General features: G+C 48.6%; 3 protein-coding genes across 21 annotated transcripts; 1 reads left to right on the top strand and 2 right to left on the bottom strand.

Moving 5' to 3' along the window:
- Positions 1 to 4,744: 4,744 nt before the first annotated feature.
- Positions 4,745 to 11,276, bottom strand: LOC137598572 (elongation factor 1-delta-like). Of its 15 annotated transcripts, XM_068318862.1 has the most exons (12): positions 10,736 to 11,010; positions 9,666 to 9,687; positions 9,467 to 9,494; positions 7,085 to 7,152; positions 6,857 to 6,977; positions 6,703 to 6,777; positions 6,213 to 6,275; positions 5,968 to 6,049; positions 5,772 to 5,893; positions 5,487 to 5,690; positions 5,223 to 5,417; positions 4,745 to 4,873 (listed from the first exon to the last, which is right to left on the bottom strand). In XM_068318862.1, the coding sequence occupies exons 1-12, from the start codon at positions 10,788 to 10,790 to the stop codon at positions 4,835 to 4,837; spliced, it is 1,074 nt and encodes a 357-aa protein (XP_068174963.1). In that variant the 5' UTR covers positions 10,791 to 11,010; the 3' UTR covers positions 4,745 to 4,834. The 15 variants fall into 15 exon arrangements, with proteins under 15 accessions (XP_068174963.1, XP_068174964.1, XP_068174965.1 ...); XM_068318863.1 differs by lacking the exon at positions 6,213 to 6,275 and having other exon boundaries at positions 10,736 to 11,001; XM_068318864.1 differs by lacking the exons at positions 7,085 to 7,152; positions 9,467 to 9,494 and having other exon boundaries at positions 10,736 to 11,006.
- A 368-nt stretch (positions 11,277 to 11,644) lies between these two features.
- pycr3 (pyrroline-5-carboxylate reductase 3) lies at positions 11,645 to 15,097 on the bottom strand. Its single transcript, XM_068318873.1, has 7 exons — positions 14,651 to 15,097; positions 13,415 to 13,508; positions 13,267 to 13,331; positions 12,755 to 12,934; positions 12,450 to 12,662; positions 12,290 to 12,382; positions 11,645 to 12,213 (listed from the first exon to the last, which is right to left on the bottom strand). Exons 1-7 carry the CDS (start codon positions 15,095 to 15,097, stop codon positions 12,010 to 12,012), a joined length of 1,296 nt encoding a protein of 431 aa, XP_068174974.1. The 3' UTR covers positions 11,645 to 12,009.
- Positions 14,995 to 20,133, top strand: bmb (brambleberry). Of its 5 annotated transcripts, none has more exons than XM_068318852.1 (12): positions 14,995 to 15,115; positions 16,697 to 16,932; positions 17,172 to 17,300; positions 17,371 to 17,556; positions 17,623 to 17,845; positions 18,130 to 18,246; positions 18,321 to 18,500; positions 18,572 to 18,778; positions 18,882 to 19,023; positions 19,172 to 19,233; positions 19,332 to 19,462; positions 19,708 to 20,133. In XM_068318852.1, the coding sequence occupies exons 2-12, from the start codon at positions 16,699 to 16,701 to the stop codon at positions 20,044 to 20,046; spliced, it is 1,950 nt and encodes a 649-aa protein (XP_068174953.1). In that variant the 5' UTR covers positions 14,995 to 15,115; positions 16,697 to 16,698; the 3' UTR covers positions 20,047 to 20,133. The 5 variants fall into 5 exon arrangements, with proteins under 5 accessions (XP_068174953.1, XP_068174952.1, XP_068174954.1 ...); XM_068318851.1 differs by lacking the exon at positions 14,995 to 15,115 and adding an exon at positions 15,648 to 16,068; XM_068318853.1 differs by lacking the exon at positions 14,995 to 15,115 and having other exon boundaries at positions 15,648 to 16,932; positions 19,708 to 19,826; positions 19,917 to 20,133.
- Positions 20,134 to 20,163: the final 30 nt, after the last annotated feature.

The raw sequence follows: 20,163 nt of genomic DNA, 5'->3' as shown, positions 1-20,163 counted from the left end.
TCAGAAAATTTTTTCGACCCGCGGGTTAGGAAAATTTTGTTGCCCGGCGGGTCAATTTTTTTTTTTTATTCAGACCAGGGTTTCAAAACTACATTAAATCTTGTGTTTTTCTGACATGAAAGTTGAAATGAAAATTTAGTTTTTTGACCGGCGGGTCAGAAAAATTTTGTCGACCGGCGGGTCAGAAATTTTGTCGACCCACGGGTCAGAAAAATTTTTTTGACCGGCGGGTCAATTTTTTTTTTTTTATGCAGACCAGGGTTTCAAAACTACATTAAATCTTGTGTTTTTCTGACATGAAAGTTGGAATTAAAATTTTTGAAAAAAAAAAAACCTTCTATGACCGACGGGTCAAAATAATTTGTTTTTGTAGACAGGCGGGTCAAAATAAATTTTTTTTCTTCAGACCAGGGGTTCAAAATTTCACAATATACTTTCATATTCCTACATGAGGGTTGAAAAGAAAATTTTTTTGATGACCGGTGGGTTAAAATAATTTTTTTTTCTTCAGACCAGGAGCTCAAAACCTCACAAAATTCCCTTTTTTCTGACATGAGGGTTGAAAAGAAATTTTCTTTGTTTGACCGGCAGGTCAGACAAATTTGTTTTTGTGGACAGGCGGGATAAAATTTTATTTTTGTTTTTTGACCTGCGGGTCAAAAAAAATATTTGTAAAATTTATTTTTAATTAAATATGGTTACATATAAATCATTTTGTAGACCGGCAGGTCAAAAAGAAATTTTTCTTTCAGACCGGGGTTTCAAAAATGTAAAAAAATGATTTTTTCATAAACTGGCGGGTCAAAAAAGATTTTTTTTCAGCCCGTGGATCAAAAATCAAAATAACAATAGATTTTTTAGACCCACTATTCAGAGTAAAATTTTTAGACCGGTCGGTCAAAAAAATGTTTGTTTTCAGACCAGCGAGTCAAAATAAATGTTATTTTTTAGACCGACAGGTGTAATACAAATTTTTCTCAGATTGGGGTTTCAAAAATCTAAAAAAATATTTTTTTTAGACCGGCGGGTCAAAAAAAAAAATTTTTTACACCAGCGGGTCAAAAAAATTTTTTTTCGATTTTTGAAACCCCAATTTGAAAAAAATTAATGGGTCTAAATGAAGAGTCTCCATTGTTTCCTTTGAATCTTTCTCATTTAACAATCCCATTTGACAGACGATCTGTTTCTGAAGTCAGGAAAAGGTCATACCTCCGTTTAATAATTCAAACATGATGCATTTATTCATTCCCTGGTATTAATGTATGAGTTGGGCTTTCAGGAGAAAAAAAAGTACAGATCCATCTAGATCAGCGGTTCCCAAACTTTTCAGTCCGCGCACCCACTTCTACCTCCCGACTTAGCTGACGCACCCCAATGCCCAAAACATGAAAAAAAAAAGAAAGAAAAGGCGTAGTCTTTATAGCCATATAGGTATCAAGTTTAATAATATAGGCTCCTGTTAACACAGAATAGATGTGCAATAATGGGCCTAATGATCTGTCACTTTAGAAACGGTGGGGAGAATAATAGTAACAATATAAAAATGACAATAATAATATTTTAAGTCAAAATGGTCGCCGAGCGAGCCGACTACAGATGAGTGATAACAGCAGTTATTACTATGCAGGGCTCGAAATTAACTTTTTTTCTTGGTAGCACTGGTGCTCCCAAATGTAGAAGTTAGTAGCACCAGCAAAGAATTCAGGAGCACCCCCCCAAAAGCAAAGCAGTGACGGAGCGATAGAGACGCTCCATCCATCTCCGTTCCTCCTCCCTCCCCCAGGAGAGCAGCCGCAGCTGCGCTCCCATTGGTTCCTGGCAGGACCGCAGGAGCGCCGTCTCACAAAAAAAAAAGGCGCACCAGATTTTTTCCCTAGTCGCACCAGTGCTCCCAAATATATTTAATAGTAGCACTGATAAAAATTTGGGCGCATATGCGACCAAAATGGGCAATTTCGAGCCCTGCTATGTAACAAATAGGCCTATTAACAAACTAACAGTTATTACTATGTAACAAATAGGCCTATTTAACAAACTGTAACAGTTATTAAATGGTAACAAACATGCTACTCCGCCACAAAGAATCAAAATAACATAGGCCCAAGTTCAACATCATGTTTTCTCTTTGGAGTACGAGTCTCATTGTGTTCTTTACCCCCTTCTCCCGATGAAGTGTCCGGGTGAGTTTTCTGTGTTCTGTGCTCCTCGTTTTCAGTTTCCCTGTCTCGTCATCATCACTCTCTGTTTCCTGCTGGGTTTCTTCATCCTGGTAGACCTCACAGCTCTCAGTTGGGCCAAAGTATCCTGTCCTCTTTCATTCCTCCCTGATTTAATCCCCGACAGACTGCCCGTTTTTAACCAGTTATGCATTTCGGCATATTATTGTTGTTGCTATCACAACAAGCTAGCACGTAGCTAGGAGAAAGCCAAGTGCATTTTGGGTTGTTTTTTTTTATTTAAAATTTTCCCAAAACGTTTTTTAATTGAAAATTACAAATGATTTACATGAATGAATTTAAATATTTAAACTGTTAATCCTCCATTAAAAAGTGTTTAAATTATTTACTTAATTACTTATGTATTTCAAGGTGCTCAGCTGCCATTACACTCGCCGCACCCCCTAGCGGCAGCTCGCGCACCACAGGGGGTGCGCGCACCACACTTTGGGAATCCCTGATCTAGATAAATAGCTGAACCATATTTAACCCAACAGAACTCAGAAGTGATTTCACAAAGTTCTGGATCCTGACGCAAACCGAAGTGATCCAGATTGTCCAGGAGTTGAGGTCCATTTGGGTTCTCTGGAGGAATCGCTGTCACTCAGGAAGTAGTTGGAGCATCATGTTGGCACATCGGCGCCGCTTTCGGATTTATGGGTCGTGTGGGAGGGGCTTATTCCTCCTCGAGTTACTTTTTTCACTGACCAAAAGACAAAGTCTTCCAGGAGCGCCAGGTGACGCATCCCAGACATAAAAATGTTTTGAGAAGCAGAGCAGGAGTGTTGGATTGCACGGATTTGTGATTGGACAAAAGGCTGAGGCGACTTTGATTGGATGTTAGCTGTAAGCGACCAAAGGCAGGTTTTAATGAGAGAAGTTGATTTAAAGCCAATAAACGCCGTTTGGAATCTCCCAGTCTTATTTTTCTTCAGGGAAGAGCAACAGAACATTTTGAATTGTTTCCAGCAAAAACCAGAACTTTATTTTATAAATACATCCTGCGAGGGAGGGGTTCACTGGCTGCTGAAGGTGAGCCAGGACTCCTGAATTAACATTTCCTGGTTCCATTAGACCGGATTCCCTCAGGACTAAGTAAATTCAGTGGAGTGCACAAAAACACCTGGGGGGCAGCTTTCAGATGGCAGAGCACTTTGTGTTTGAAACATGGGGTAACAAGACATCAGATGCTAAATGGAGCAGAACAGCTGACCTGGTGTGTCTGGACTAAAGGTCAACTGGGGGTCACGCTAGGATTCACAGGAATCCTGACGAGCGGCAAAAAAGTCATCAAAAATCCTGAAATAAGCCATAAAAAGAAAACACCGATGATCGAAAGGCTTCCTCTCAAGCGTAGAATGTCTTGAGGTCACGGCGCCTTCTGGTGGCAAGCTGCGTCATTGCAGGCGGAGGTCAGCCGACCTCCAGTGGAAAGTGATTAATCGTCAATTCAGTTATATAATGACCCGAAAACTCAGTGTATAATTCTGTAATTGTTCGAGGTAATTTTATTCAAAATATAATTGATTTTGAATAAATCAGACACTTATTTAGATCAGTGGTCCTTGTTGGAGGTACCAAACCCTGTCGGTTTCATACGCTCGCTCATATGTTTTACTGGTCTATTTAATGAATTGTGCATTAATGTCACCTTTTTCAAAGAACTAAACCAGGACAGTGCATGAACTCACATGACCTACCTGTAAATCAGTGTGACTTCTGCTGTTGTCATAGAGACCAGTTCAGATATGCGTGGCTTCACCTTGACAGGTGTTACTCTGATGTCATTTTACACCAAAGTCTGTTTCTGTTGTTTCCATCAGCTTCAGGAAGTGTTCCTTTATTTTTACCAGCACCAGACTAGAGTTGTTCACCTTGACATTCAGATCCTACAGAACCCTGACTCCCATCACGTTCTGTTATACAGTACAGGTAAATTCAGGTTACACATGTTCGTCTGAACACTTTTTGTTTTTGCTCAACATAGTTACTATGAATTAAACCATTAAGAAATCAATCAGATGACGTACCATCATGAAGGCATAAATCCACTAATGAGTGAGCAAACTCCCCTGTAGCACAGGTAGGCTATTTGATGTAGCGTCACGTGATCACCTGCAGCCAGTGATGCTAAGGGGGCGTGTCATCACCAATTGACACGATGTGTCAAACGTACACAGTGATTTGTGCATGTTTGGCAAAAATACCCAACACATTGGTCGGGTGTTTTGTCTTGACCATCGTCTCCGCCGAACCCCTGAGACCGACTCACCGAACCCCTGAGACCGACTCACCGAACCCCCTAGGGTTCGATCGCACCCGGGTTAATAACCACTGATTTAGATAGATGGATACTTTATTAATCCTGAAGGGAAACTAAGATTTTAATTAGAAGTTTCAACAGATTTTCCTGAAACCAGGTTGGAGTCGATTTTGGGCCAATGAGGAGCCGATTCAATCTGGAGCCAAATTTGGGTGATTTTTAAAGACTGAGAAGTTTCGTAACACCAGAACTCAGGAGGCAACTCTTCAGTGCAAGAGTTAGTTTATTCTTATTTTAACCGTTGAGACAATCAGCAGAGAAACGAGGCAAAACGAAAGACGGATGAGCACAGGAGTCAGATCTTGTTGAAAGCGGCGACGTCGACGCTCTGGACCTGAAACAGCAAAGAGGACAAACCTGAGTGAGTCCAGGAAAAAACCATCAACCTGCCTGTTTAATATGACCACAAGGGGGCGACGACACAGCACTGACACTGAAATAACCCTACAATGTCCGCTGTGTGCAGAGATGTCATCTCACTGTTTTTTCAAAGTAAGAGCTGTCATTGGTGATCAATGGCGTCTTTACGGTGAACTAAAACACTCACTGCCGTTTCACAGCGACCTCTAGTGGCCGAGCCTTTTGTCGTTAATCGGGTTGTAATTTCCAGAATTCAAACAAAGCAAAAATCAATTGCAGGTGATCCCTAGTCCTCAGATTAACGATTGGCTCCTGCTGCTCACCAGGTCTTCAAACTTGGTGATTTCCTCCTCCAGCAGGTCCGTCCCCACTTTGTCGTCTTCAACCACACAAGCGATCTGCAGCTTCTTGATGCCGTAACCCACAGGAACCAGTTTGGACGTTCCCCACAGGAGGCCGTCGGCCTGCACCGAGCGAACACACTCCTCCAGCTTCGCCATGTCGGTCTCGTCATCCCACTGGAAGAGGAAGAGGAGGGTGAGAACGTCACCTTCACTCCAGCGGCTCCGGAAAGAAACGCAACTCACCGGCTTCACATCCAACAGGATGGAGGACTTGGCGATGACGCCGGGCTTCTTGGACTTCTTCTCCGTGTACACTTTCAACCTCTCCTCTTTGAGCTTCTCTGCTTCTTCGTCGTCTTCATCACTGCCAAACAGGTCGAAGTCGTCGTCGACATCCTCATCTTCGTTCTCTTTCGCGGACGCGCTGCCCTTCTGCTGGACAGTGCCCTGAACAAACAAACAATTGACGTTTTAGAGCTTTGCTGGCGCCACGTTAAACCAGCGTGTGGATGTGGGGGCGGGTCTCACGTTGGTGTAGGGAACCGGGGGCGCGGGAACCGACAGGTTGGGAGTCTGAGTCACAGGGGACCTCTCCAGGACCGCCACTCGGCACTCCAGCCTGGACAGCGCCGCTCTCAGGTCATCCACCACTAAAAGAAACGGGACGAGAGTCAACAGGTGTGATGTAACGCGGGGGGGGGGGCTCACGGGGTTCTGTGGTCACCTTTGTTCAGGCTCTGGTTCTCCAGCTCCAGGCTGGTAATGCGGGACATCAGCTCTCCTGGGTCGGCGGTGCCGCTGCAGCTCTGTGCAACAAAAACAAGAGAGCAACATCAAACTGGAGCCACTAGCTCAACCCCCACCCCACCCCCTCGGTGCACACACGGCACACAGTGTCAAACACAGCAAACAGCATCTGAGGTAAAACTCAGGGGGGGTCAGAAAGGCGACACACGGATCAGGACTTACGAGCTGGGTCTGATGGCTCAGGGCGGGTTGACCAGACACTCTGCTACACAGGGTAGTCTTCAGCTGGGGGGGGGGCAGAACTGAATGAATTAATGAGTGCAGGCTGGGGGGGGTCTAGTTATACCCATCATATGTCAGTCATTTTCTAGTGGCGGGTATGGGGATGCTCTTATTGTGAAAGGCAGTGTAGCAGGAAGTTGTCCTGCTTCTGAGGTTTTGTGAATAGAAGGTTGGAATCATTTTGGGGCCACCAAGTCTGGGGGGGGGGTGGACGTTAAAGACAAAGGGGAAGCCGCTGATGGACAAACTGAAACACCATCAAATCACAGCTTCAAGCTGAGAAGAGGAAGAAAAGCCGATGCGTCGGCCGCCGTTCATCTCTACTGAGAAGGTTTGATACAGACGAGAGGAGAGAGGTCGTGTGTCACCGGTAGAGAAACCTCAGATTAGAGACTCTCCGAGGAAACAAGAGAGAACGGTGTGAACTCACTCCTGCTAGAGACTTCTGGATGTTCTCTCTGGCCCGAGCGATGTCTTGCAGGATGGTGTTGGCGCCGACAGCGGCCTGAAAGGAGCAGAAAGTCAACACTGATCCAACTGAAAGCAACTATGGAACGACTGGTGCTAGATGCTAACGCCGGTACCTGGGTCTGTTGGGGGGAGCAGCCATTCACGCGCTCGTGGAAGCGCCGTTCTGCCTCGTCATAGAGAGGTTTGTCAAACCAGATCTTCTCCTGGGCCAGAAACGCCACGGAGGTCATGGTGCTGGAACGGGAGACCGAGGCGGGACAACAGAGAGACATTTGAAGGACGGAGGTCAGATAAGACCTGCGTTGTTATTATTATTATTATTATTATGTTATTATTATTACCAGAAAGAATGAGCAATACGTCTGAAATCACCCCAGACCTGATCTAGAATCAATGTTTGATGTGTTACCTAAGGGATGTCCACCCCAACACAACGGCACAAAAGAAACGACAAATGGTTGAAACAGTCATTCAGGAGAAAAAGACACAAAGGAATAAGAAACCAAATGAACGAAAAGACGACGAATGAGTCAAAGGAACTTTAACCCACTCAAAAAAAACCCACATGGTCAAAGTAAAGCAGTGAAATCAAACTGAAACATCAAGAGCGCCTCCACTTCCCCAGTTTGCTCATACTTGTCCCTCAGTGGGGTGGTGGAGGTGGCCAATGCTACTGCTGGTCTTCGGCCTTTCTTCGCTGCAGCTTTACTCTCGTTGTAAACGTGGAAACGGTTCTCCGCAGCATCGTAACGGCTCTTATCCAACCAGATCGGCTCGCTGTCTGGGTGAACGAAGGAGGCGACCGCGGCCCCCGACGCCTCGTCCGTCTCTGGGACCTCGACAGGCTCCTCCTCCTCCTGGATGGGCAGCAGAGCATGGAAGACGTCTGCTTTACCCTGCAGGACCACCCTTTTCTCCTCCAAGGCCACTCCATTTACTTCCTCCTCCTCCTCCTCCTCTTCCTCCTCCACGAGGCTTTGAGGGGGGTCACTACTTCTGGAGGTGGGGGCACAGCTGGCCCGCTTGGAGGAGTTGCTCCCGTATAGATTTTGGTAGAAAACGGCCTCGGCGCGGTCGTACAGCGGTTTCTCAAGCCACACGTCTCTGAGCAGCTCGACGGGGACGCGAGGGAGTCCGTTGATCGGCTGCCGATTGGTCGGTGGGACCACTGGCTGTTGGGTAACAGGAGTTGCGGGAGTCGGCGCCCAAGACTGATAGCCTTCATCAGGAGTTCCGGGTGTGATGGGGCAGTTAGGCTTGGCCTGAAGGTTCAGGGAGTTGGGAACTGACAGCAGGGACTCCTCAACGAAGCGGTCTTGTGCTTGGTCAAAGGTCGTCTTGTTCACCCATGCAGCCTCAACAACGTGATGGCAAGCCACCTGGTCTCCATGGACACACGCCGGCCCTGAGGACGATGGTGACGGAGACTTTTGTGGCTTCCCCGGGGCGGGAGTCGACCTGTTCGACTTGCTGGTCCTGTTGGAGGAGCTCACCAACCAGCACTGGTAGAGACTCTCAGCTCGCTCGTAGACGCTGCGCTCAAACCACACGTTAGCACACTCGGACTGCAGACCGACCAAACCAGCGTGGGCGTGGCGTGACTGGCCAGACCTCTTGATCGGCTGCTCCTCGTTCTTCGTCTTGTTGTCAGGCGTCACCTCAGGGCAGCTCTCAGAATTGGACGAGCGTTTCCTGTTGCGGTGGCGCATCTTCCCACCACGCTTCCCGTTGCTGTTCAACCCATCGCTATCAGGGGACGTCGACGCCATCTCGCCGTTTCTTTGAGTCGACTCCAGTTTGCCGCGGCACTCCAGCGGTGCATTTAGAGGCCGCTCCGCCTGACTAACACTGGGAGGCTGTTTGCGGTCCTCCTGATCCGCTGCTGAGCCCTGAGCGATCTTCTTAGACATCATCTTTGATCGATTGCAGGAATAAAAAAAGAGAATGACAGGTACAGACTTTTGGATTACTTAGAGACACACAGGAAGGTTCAGAGGCACAAAGGGATCCACGTCAGACTTTTGCTTTCAGGCCACATGATTAAGAATGCACTACGACGAGCCTCCACACAATTCAGCTCCATAGCAACACAGGGAACGTGCAGGAAATGGAGCAAACTCATGCAGACGAATTGAAGGACATCTGAAGAATGGAATGCAAATTTGTTAGTGATTTGCCAAGCGAACATAGAATAAAGTAAAGAATCTCCAGCATGTCTTAATTATGGGTTTTTTTAATGGTGCAAATGGAGAAACCAGTTTAGGTCGAGTTGGGCACTGAAATCATTTTGAAAACTGCTAATTGGTTCTGAAATAAATCATCATTTCCAGCAGCAGCGAGCTGGGAGTCAAACACGGACGACAACAAGTGATGCTGAAAAGATTTGGCTTTATTTCACCCTGAATTCTTTTGAAACAACATGCAGCACAAGTCTTGACAAATCTTGACAGAATGACAAAGACCATGTATGTAGATCTATAAAGACATTGTAGATATAGATTATACAGATGCTACATGCCCATGCAAGCAAATAAACTCAGCGGGTATTGAAACTTTCCTGACTACAAACCACACAAATCACAAGCGACGCTGTTTTTAAGACATCCTAAGATGCATTCTATTCATATTTGCAATTTCATAACTGAAACAGGCTGAGCTTGCATCTGGAAAGGCATTTCCTGTTTGACATGAATTACAAAATCTTATACAATCTCTTAACTCACCTTCTTCGCTAAAGATGTTGAGCTAAAACTGGAGTCAAAGTCAAACACTCAACAGGTTCTTTTCATCCAGTCAACCGCAAGCCATCGAAGAAGAAATTTAACAATTATCACCTCGCAAAACAGCATAACTGATGCAAAACAGGATAAAAACAATAATGACAACAAAGCATAGGGTTTCGGTGTTATGAGGAATACTTACTCGTCAAATTCTGAATGCAAGACTGGGGGAAAAGAAGATTTCCAAAATCAGAAAACCTTATGCTACTTATTTTCCAACCTCATTCACTCAATTTAAACAAAATGAACAAGTATCTTTTCTTCCTAATTAAAAAATGAACATTTGCTTTAAAGCAATATCATCCTTCAATTAGCAAAGCAAATCATATTAGTGGTGATATTACAGCTGAGCCTGCAACGCTCTTGTGTGCACAACGATTTGATGCATCTTAATTTTGTTTATGAACAATAGCAGAACTCCATGGCAGAGATGTGCAATTATAATAATACATAACTAAACTGAAAATACCAATGAGAAGAAGCACTTTTCACTGCTTTTATCCGGTATGATGTAAACTTTTAAATAAAATGTTTACCCTTTAATATTCCCGTAATCTACTGAACAAATCAGTCAGTAAAGTATAAATGAAGGATTGGAAAGTCACCTCAAACAACCATTCGGTAATGTTCACTTCCTGTTTGTAATAAAGTTGTAATTGAATACTGCCTGCTGATGTCATCATAAAATCACTTAAACGCTAAAACTCATCACATTTATGTCTACAGATGACCCCCCCAGTGGGTGGTTGAGGATTACCCCCAGGGAGAGAAGTTGTGTTGTGTGTGTCTGTGTGTGTGTGTGTGTGTGTGTCTGTGTGTGTGTGTCTGTGTGTGTGTGTGTGTGTGTCTGTGTGTGTGTGTGTGTGTGTGTGTCTGTGTGTGTGTGTGTCTGTGTGTGTGTGTGTGTGTCTGTGTGTGTGTGTGTGTGTGTCTGTCTGTGTGTGTGTCTGTGTGTGTGTCTGTGTGTGTCTGTGTGTGTCTGTGTGTGTGTGTCGTGACAACTTAGCCGCAGGAACGCTTCAGCTTTTTTTTTTATGTCATTGTTAATATTTAAGGTGTTTGACGGAAGCAGCCTAGAGAGACACGTTTAAACACGTTTAACACACCTCAAAACGTCACGAGTCCAACACACACCTGAGCCGGGGACAGCTAGCTGCCCCGGCTAGCGTTAGCCTCTCATTCTGAAGGGAAGCTAGCTTAGCTGTCACTCACCCGGTGTTAGCATGAACACCACGGTAACGCTGCAGCTTATAGAACATGACGTCATAGCTGTTTCAGTTTAAATCCAAGCTACGAACGTCACACGGCGGTCCGAGCGGCGTGACGTTCGCCGGCACCGCCGCTAGCTAACAGCTGGCCGAACGGGTGCAGCTCGCTAGACGCCGCTAGCTAGCTGCTATCCGCGTCACCGTCAGCGGCTTCCGGCTGCTAGCTAGCGGCGGTAGCGCCGCTTCCGCGAAGAAACGGAAGAACATCCGGTTATGTGACAGAACATGTATGAAACGTGTCCTGATGTTAAAGCCCGCACCGCCGCCGCCGCCCCGCAGCCTCCCGGTACTCACTGCCTCCCGGTACTCACTGCCTCCCGGTACTCACTGCCTCCCGGTACTCACTGCCGTCGTTCCGCCTTGGAGACTGAGAACAAGTCAGACGGGGCGCGAGCCTCTCCGCGCGTGGGTGACAACCAGGAAGAGGAAGAGAGTGAGACCCGGCGCGTGCGTGACCTCTGAGGAGGGGGTGGAGCCTAAGAAACCGGTACCAGGAGGAAGAGCCGGTTTATTTTTAATTATTTTTAAAAACGTTTATTTAAATGAAAGGAAATGACGTCAGAGATGTAGATACGTCACCATATGCCTCATGACGACATGTTTACACACATGCATTCATTTTCTGCCGCCTTATCCGCCGTAGCGGGTCACAGGGAGCTGGAGCCCATCTGAGCTGGCTTAAGGCGTGAGACACTCCAGGCACGGCGCCAGTGCACCGCTGAGCCACACAGTGAGACAACCATGCACACACACTCACTCCTGTGGGCAACTTGGGACCGGCCAATCAACCCGAAGCGCATGCTTTTGGAGGTGGGCACACACATCTTGCGTGTTAATCCACACCTACACACTATTAATGACTCAGATTAAATTTTAATAAATTAAATGTCATTTAATACAATTAAATAAATCAACAGTTTACCATCTTTAATCCACATGTACAGATTAACATGTCCAGATTAGCAGCTCGTAAATCCAAAAGAACCCGGTTTCTGGACCGATCAGATTTAGTTTTAATTTAAAACATTTATTAACCGATTGGGCTCCGTTTCTTCTACTCGTGAATGTTTGAGCCAATATTTCCTCCAGTTAAAGACATGCAGAAAAGCCTATCGTGGCCCGTTTTGTGTTTTCGGTGTTGCTGATTGGTCGAGCCGAACAGCCGGCGTTTCATCAGACTTGGAGAAGCTCCGTTTGGGGGTTGAGGAAGGCGAACAGTCACTTCCTGCGCTCCGCTGCCAGCTTCTGTCCGAGCTCCCGGGCCCTCTCAGTGGCGGCCTCCACAGCGCTCATGGTGGTCGCCCTCACACCGCCCCGCTCCATGGTGTGGAGGGCGTAGATGGTGGTCCCCCCTGGGGTGCAGACCTCCGAGCGGAGCTGGGCCGGATGCTTCCCGGATTCACGCAACAGCTTCCCAGCGCCCTGCGAGAGAAAGAACCAGGTTGGGTGTGTTCCGGTGTGGAGGCGGGGGTGAACCCTAGGTTTCCTGGACACTGACCAGAACAGTTTGAGACGCAATGCTGTGCGCCAGCGGACTCGGCATCCCCATCTTCACCGCTCCTTCTGCCAGCGCCTCAGCGAACAGGTACACCTGCAGACACGCATCGGATCAGGATCATTCCTCCGTAAACGTTGGAAGCATTCGGACGGCGGCTCACCAGAGCGACTCCACTCCCGCTCAGCCCCGTGTGGATGTCGATCCAGGCCTCGGGCCCCTCCTCCACCAGGCCACAGTGGTGCAGCAGGGAGCGCAGCAGGGCCCCGTCTTCCTGTTTGGCACGCGACCCCCGGGCGAACAGGAGAGCGCCCTCCTGAACCAAACACGGGAGATTGGGCATCATCCTGACGGCAACGGAGTTCTCCGGCAGCATCTGAGGATGGAAAGAGGAAAACGAAACAGCTAGTGTTGAACCCACCGCCCTCAGGTTTCAAACGGCCCCTCCCCCTGACCCGGGGCTCTCACCTCCTCGATGGTGGACAGGGTCACCCCCGCCGCCACAGACACGATGATGTGTCGCTCGGTCACGTGCCGAGAGATCTCGCTGAGAACCGGTGGAACCAGGTGAGGTTTGACCGCCACAAACACCACGTCAGACCCACACACCACCTCCGTGTTGGAGTGTGTGACGAGAACACCGAGCTCCTGGAAGACAAGCGGGGGGGGACCCACATGATCACCTGAGCGCTGAGACGCTCACAGGAAGTGAGGTCACATCTGCAGATTAAAAGACTGAATGAAAGATTGGAGTCTTAAAAGGCACAGCTGCGCCCTCTACTGGACACAAATGGAACTTCCATCAAATTAAATGTTTAAAAAAATGAATAAATTGAGCTTAAAAAAAAACTAGTGATGAGATGTACACCATTAGGGGCACATGAAGCATGGCTGAACTTTTCTAAAACATGAGAAAACTGAGAAGTTTCTACTTGGAAAAGAAGAATACTGAATTTTAAAAAATTAATAAATATAAGTACCTGGAAGTGTCCCAGGTTTCTGGATGACGGCGCGCTCACGATGACGTTCCCAGGAAGAACGTTTCCTTTGATGGGAACACGCAACAGACTGTTACCTCATCCACATCTACTCCGTCTGCTCCGGGTCAATCAGTGTCTGCCGACTCACCACACAAGATGCCCTTCGTGAGGCCGTAGGCCATGTTCCCCGCACCGATGAAACCGACCCTGAGCTGCCGGTCCACTTCAGGGTCCATTTTGATCTGAACAGATGTCAAACAAGTTGTGTCACACACAGGCTGCTTCCATTGGTTATTGACTGATTGATCTTCACAGCTTCTGTCAGGAGAACTGACTTCATTGATAAATCAATATGTCGCTACAACATCTGAACCCTTAAACAGACGTGACAGGAGGGAAATTGATGACAGGAGGGTTATTGATGAATCTACTATTGATCAACCGTTCACCATCAAACCAGAACACTTTAACAGCTCACAACTCATTGAGGTTTTTCTTATCAACTACAACACAAAAGTTTCTTCACTGATTTCTGCAACTCTAGATGATCCAACCCTGAACGACCAACATCTCCAGATCTCCAAGACCCCTCAGCTGATTCTGCAAACTTGATCCAGATCCAGACTGCAGCTTCTGGAGAATCCTAGTCCGTTCCTCTTGGACACGGGTCTCCAGTTCTGGATGACTACTGCTTTCCCTGCTGCAGCCGCCTCCTCTAGACGCACCTGAGGGTTCCAGTCAGGTGACTGACGCCTCTAGAACCATCCAGGAGTTCTTCTGGAACCAGGTCTGGATGGACTCTGATATCTGTTCGAGATCATCTTCCCTTTGGAACATCCGAACTTCATCTTCTGCACAAATGGAGACATTTTCTTTTAGGATTCTGACCTTGATGGAGTCCATCTGATTGGCTACAGGCTGCAGGTTTCTAGTGGACCAGGAAGCAAAGCAGCCCAAGAGCTTCACCGAGCCCCCGTCTTGCTGTAGGGAGGGGTTCATCAGCTTCAGTCTTCCTCCTTCAGATACACCGCTGATCTAGAGATCCCAGAAGGTCCGGTTTGGTTCATGACTCCATGGGATTCCTATTCTTCAGACTCTGATCCAGATGGTTCTGGTGACACGTCTCTGGTGCTTCGGGTCAGGAATGGTGAACATCTTGGAGCTATGGAACGTTGCATGAAACTAAATCTAGATATGAAGGAATAAAGATGGGTCTGCTGTTCTAACACCTGACTGAGGACCATTTACAGCTGCAGGAACCAGAAAAACATTGATTTTGTGTTAAACGTGGTAAAAGATTGAAACATGAGCTCGTTAAACCGATGCACGGGCGCATAAATGAATCAGACATGACGTCATTGCACGTCTATGACGTCACTCGTACAATTAAATCCAGGTTGCGGGCGGGGCTGTCCGTGCGGGGCTGAGGCCAGGGCAGCAGGGCCGCCTCTCCGTCAGAGTCCTCCGTGGCCTCGTCGTTCCGGTCGGAGTTCGCCCCGGCCGCGACCAGCGGGTGTCGGGACTCCATGATGGCCGCCATGCTCCTCTCGTACCGCCACCAGCCCTGGATCTTGATGGGGGCGGGGGAGCCCGGTGCCCTCTTACACTTGTAAAACGCGCTTTTCAGCAGCTTCCACCGGAACTTGAGCTGGTCCACGGAGCGGCGGTATCCGGCCGCCGTCATCCTCCGGTGGGCCACCTTGAACAGCTTGTGGTTCCGGACCTTCCTCCCGTCCAGACACTTCTTCATGTCCAGCTCTTTGAGGATCTCCAGGAACAGCTCGGTCTCCTTCACGTCCCAGTTCTGCTTCCTGATCCCACCGTCCTCCATCGTGGAGAAGGAGCCCCGGTAGCCCCGCGGCTAGCCAGCCAGCTAACGCCAGCCAGCTAACGCCAGCCAGCTAACGCCAGCCAGCTAACGCCAGCCAGCTAACGCCAGCCAGCTAACGCCAGCCAGCTAACGCCAGTCAGCTAACGCCAGCCAGCTAACGCCAGCCAGCTAACGCCAGCCAGCTAACGCCAGCCAGCTAACGCCAGCCAGCTAACGCCAGCCAGCTAACGCTAGCCAGCGGTTGAACGCTGACGCAGCCGTGTGGCTAATTAGCCGCTAGCATATAGAGCCTTTAGCTCTATTTCACCCGCGCGTCGTCAAAACGGTACCAGTAAATAAAGTTTTTCCTTCAAACGGTAGCATTCAACTAGCCCGGTGGCTGCGACCTGCTAGCGACAGCTAGAAAATAATCCCGGACAGATTAGATTAGCAAAATAATACATGTGTCCTATTGAGTGGACAACCATAAAGTAACACGGAGTGACACCAACGCCGTGACACGTAATGACAGCCCACACCGGCTCACACCGGCGGGTGGAGGTTAACCCACCTGTGGGTTTTCACGCGTGTTTGCAGTCCAGCGTTGGGTAAAGGTTCAATCTAGTTGGGGGGTAACTATCCGTCCCGCTCCCGCTCCCCGGACATTTGCGGAGCGGCGCCTTCCAGACACACACAACTACCGGTGCGTTTGTTCGCGCTCTGACGTACACTGGCTGGGCGGGAGCGTCAGCTACGCGTCAACGCCTTCCCGCGCGGTGATGTGAACATTATTCAAACGCACCCACAAAGATTCGAGCCATTCTATTGGCTGCGTGTATGGATTATAGGGCGGAGACATGGAAACCATCAGCTGTCATTCTGATCAGCTGAGAACGGCAGTGACGAACTTTCCTGCACAATTTAAACGTGACGGATATTTTTTATGGAAATTTGGAAGCGTGGGTTTAATCTGGCGCAAGTTTAATAAAGAGGTAATTCATTTTTATTAGTCTTATTAGCAAATGATGAACTCCAGTGTGTTCATTTTATTTCTACTTTTCTTTGTAAAAAGAATGAGTCGATTATTCGAGGAAAAGGAAGTTAGTTTTATCGAGTCCATGCATTTATAAAATGCTGACACTAAATGTACTGTAGTTTAATAGTGGCAGTGATGCCTTTGCGCGCCGCAGCAGTGCAGACATGCCTGGACAAGCCTCAGTGTGTTCCCATGCAAAGGATGGAGGGACGGCCATTGTCATGCATGTCCGTCTGGTGCATTCATGTAAACCACACATATAGAAGATAAACTGTAATACTGCTCAACACACATCATCAAACTTTTGATGTGTGGCTTCTGCAAGTGTCGCCATCTAGTGACGAACACGACGTTATACGTTTACCTGCAAGATGAAGAGAATTTTAGGAAAAATTGATAGATTTCACACCAAGGCTTTCATGGACATTTAATTCAAAAAAACAAATCGGTTCGCTTTAAAACAAGCAGCTCCCTGAAAGCAGATCTGTAAAAGAGTAATTTAAATAGAATTTTCTCAGTTATATTTATAAGATTCCAGGAACAGGTGTGTCTTGTTGGAGCTCCTCTCACCTGTCCTGTTCCAGACATGGTCCGTGTCCTGATCCTGCTGGTCATCCTGCTGGTCTGCTGGTGTCCGGTCGATGGGCTGTTCGAGTGGCTGCGGCGGCAGGTGGAGGCCCCGCCAGCATCGCCTGCGGCGGTGGTGGTTCCTGCGCTGCTCGCTAAGGATGCTCAGTTTGAGATGATGACAGCAGACGAGGCGTTTTTGGCAGAGGCCAAGCAAATGGAAGTCAGCCCGTTGGATAGCTGTCATTATGGGGTAAAACGTGTAATATTCCTATGTTTTAAAGAAATCCATGCATACCTCATTACCTGAATACGCATGAAAATATAACTCCTTAACTGACCGTCGTGAAAATGTCACCATCTTGGTGACCGTCATGAAGTATCACAAATACTAGAACTCATATTTCAGCCTGAGATCAGTCAGCGGTCCGTATCCTGATGATCAGAGGAACGTTCTGTAACGTTTGACTAAACCTCGGCGCTCCGCTGCAGGTGGTTGCCCGGCTGAAGGCGAGCTGTGAAGGCCTCTCGGAGGAGCAGCTTGCTAAGCTGGGAGTCGCGCTCTTTAACTGCCAGGCGGAGGGTGAGGGGCGCCGGACCTATTCGTGCTCAGAGGAAATGGTCAGGCGTGAATCAGAATGAGATCTGGTCCGTCTTCATGGGGCCGTTTCTAATCCGTTTGTTATTCCAGACTTTAAAGCAGTGTACAGCAGAAATGGATTCCGACACGTGGAACGCCTACCACATCATCAGCAACAGAGCGCGCTCTGTTTGCTACGCCGTTCGCCAGCAGCTCTTCCGACGCAGGGCGGAACAGACCGTCAACGCCCTGATCTCCACTGCCACCAGCCAGCTGAGCACCATGAAGGACCTGAAGGTAGACCCGGTTCTCCTTCTCTCCTGAAGGCAGTCCAGTGGCTTTAACTGCCGTGTTTTTTGCCAGGAGGCTCAGCGGGAGCTGAGGGACCTGGCCGCCGCCTCGCTGGACAAGCTGCTGGACGGCCATGGCGCTCTGCAGGCCCAGCAGGGGAAGCTGAAAGAGGGCCAGGAGGTCATGGAGAGCTCACTCAGGGACAACCTGCAGCGTCTCAGCCAGGAAAAAGCCCTGATCGCGTCCGGACAGGAGGTGGTCGCCCAGCTAATCCAGGGCATCACCAAGAAAATGGGTGAGACGTTTGTGAGCTGATCAACGGGCACCAGATGCAACAGTGTTCTTCTTCTGCAGGATATTCAGATCATTTAGATGCAAATCTTTTCATGAGTTCTCCTAATCTTCTACAGAACCTGTTGGTTCCTCCTGTGGGACAGTGTCCTCTCCAATCCCAGTACTTTAGTTGTAATTGGAGACAAAAAAAGTCCTTCCTCCTTCATGTCCTGCAAAATTTTCTGAAAACCTGTTGTATGTTGTGTGAATGCGGAAAAAAAAAGTTGAAATGACCGTCTCCTTTAGAGAACGTGACGGAGCATCTGCAGGTCCAGGACTCCGAGCTGCAGGAGAGCCACAAGGCCATCGTTAAAGACCTGGACGAGGTCCGACACCAGGCTCAAGACATCCACCGGAAAATAGGTCCTCAAAGCGAGTCCCAGCTGATGCCACAGAAACACGAAGCTGCAGGTGTTCACCCCTGTCTGGGTTTGCAGACCACAGCATGCTGGAGTTCCTGCAGTACCAGGACCAGACGAGCCGGTACCACACCGACCTGATGGTCCAACTGGAGCGCATGAACAGCACACTGGGGCTCCTGCTGCACTACCTGAACAGCATGCAGAGCCAGGTGGAGGACAGGCTCCACAACATCCAGGCCTACCTGGGCTGGGCAGGTGAGTCCACCAGATAAATCCACCAGAGGGCAGCAGAGACTTGGACTCGGAACGTCTTCTTTCCCCGACAGGCTTGAGCCTGACGGCCACGTGGACGTGCGTCGCTCACGCCGGCTACTTGGTGCTGTGTGCCGTCCTGCTGACGTTCCTTGGTTGTCCGGCGTTCTCCCGGGCGCTGCTGCTGCTCAGTGTTCCTCTGAACGCGGTGGCGGAGCTCAACCAGCAGCCAGCGCTGGACCTGCCCAGCCTCAGCCTGCTGCTGCTGGCATTCTCTCTGGGTAAAGACTCTGAGCTGCTTCAGGCCGAACACGGGTCTCCAGTGGTGTCTGGGTTCTAGTGTGTGTGTGTGTGTGTGTGCGTGTGTGTGTGTGTCGGATGCAGGTCACTGGTTCGTCAATCAGCTGTGGTCCTGCTTCCACACCAGAGGAAGAGCTTCCATCCCGCCACCGCTGCCCCCATGTGACGTTGTGGCGCCACACAGAACAACATTCTCCTCGCCACCATCATCCTCCACCCCCCAGAGGTGAGTACAGATATTTAATCCATCGTGTGGACAGAACCTTTGTTCAGTTTGGCTCATTTCACAAATGATTTGGGTGATAATTTTGGTGCGGACCCTCATTTGTAAATTTGCTTCATCAAATAGAAAATCCTGTTTATTTTGTCTTCAGGAATGAAAAGGACCCCTCCCTGGAAAGAGACGACCTGTTGAACCGGGATAGTTTCATATCAGGTTTTGTAACGTGTAACAAACTTTTTTTAATACTTGACAGGTCGTTTCTTAAACAAGATCAATATTGACTTTTGTCAATCATCTGATTCTGAACACAGGTGATTTGGGTCTATCAGCAGTGTCCCCCCCTCACAGGGAGTCACAGGAGTCCCGGTTTGTGCCAAACGTCGGCAGCCAGACCCACTCGACTCCTGGTCAGCGTTGGCTCCCGCGGGACATTTTCTCACCGGTGAGCAGACCCAGTTAATGACGCATGCATGGGGGGGCGCAAGTGCCCCGGAAGGTTGTCAGTTCTAGTTCAGCATAGGTTTGCTGAGCACTGCCGAGGTGCCCTCGAGCAAGTGTCCAGAGCTGCCCGTGGATGCGAGTTCAATCACACGCATGTGGAATCTCGGCTGAGTGGGTGTGGCATCAGACTGAACCCGTCAGTTTGGGGGGGCTTTGGTCAGTTTGTGCTGTGCTTTTATTTTGAAGGTCCTGGTTGATGATATTCCTCTGAGGAACTTGGGAGGGTTTTTTGATGCCGGGAACGACTCGCAGGATTTGATGCAGGACTCGCGGAGCACCAGCCCCGCCCCATCAGCTTGCAACAGGTCAGATGTTTGGACCAGGACTCGTGTGTGCATGAATGTGACCAATCAGAGTAAACGATCGGAACAGGCTGAGTCGTCTTCCTGTTGCAGTTCTCTGTCGGGGCGGCAGCTCTGTAACGGCATCACCAAGATGGGGAGGGCTTGTAAGAAGAGAGCAGCGCCGGGACAGGAGTACTGCCGGGTCCACGAGGGGGGAAACTCTTCCTACGCTCTATCATGAGCTCTACACACACTATAAACTGGTTTTAAATGTTTTAATGCAGTGTTTTAACTGACTTTTAACTTAATAAATAAGTTTACTTGTGAATCAGTGTGTATAAGTTCATTGACCGCTGTG

The sequence above is a fragment of the Antennarius striatus genome, chromosome 7 (assembly GCF_040054535.1).
Source record: "Antennarius striatus isolate MH-2024 chromosome 7, ASM4005453v1, whole genome shotgun sequence".
Lineage (NCBI taxonomy): Eukaryota > Metazoa > Chordata > Actinopteri > Lophiiformes > Antennariidae > Antennarius > Antennarius striatus.
The sequence above is the reverse complement of the archived record's forward strand: the minus strand, read 5'-3'. Positions and strand labels throughout refer to the sequence as shown.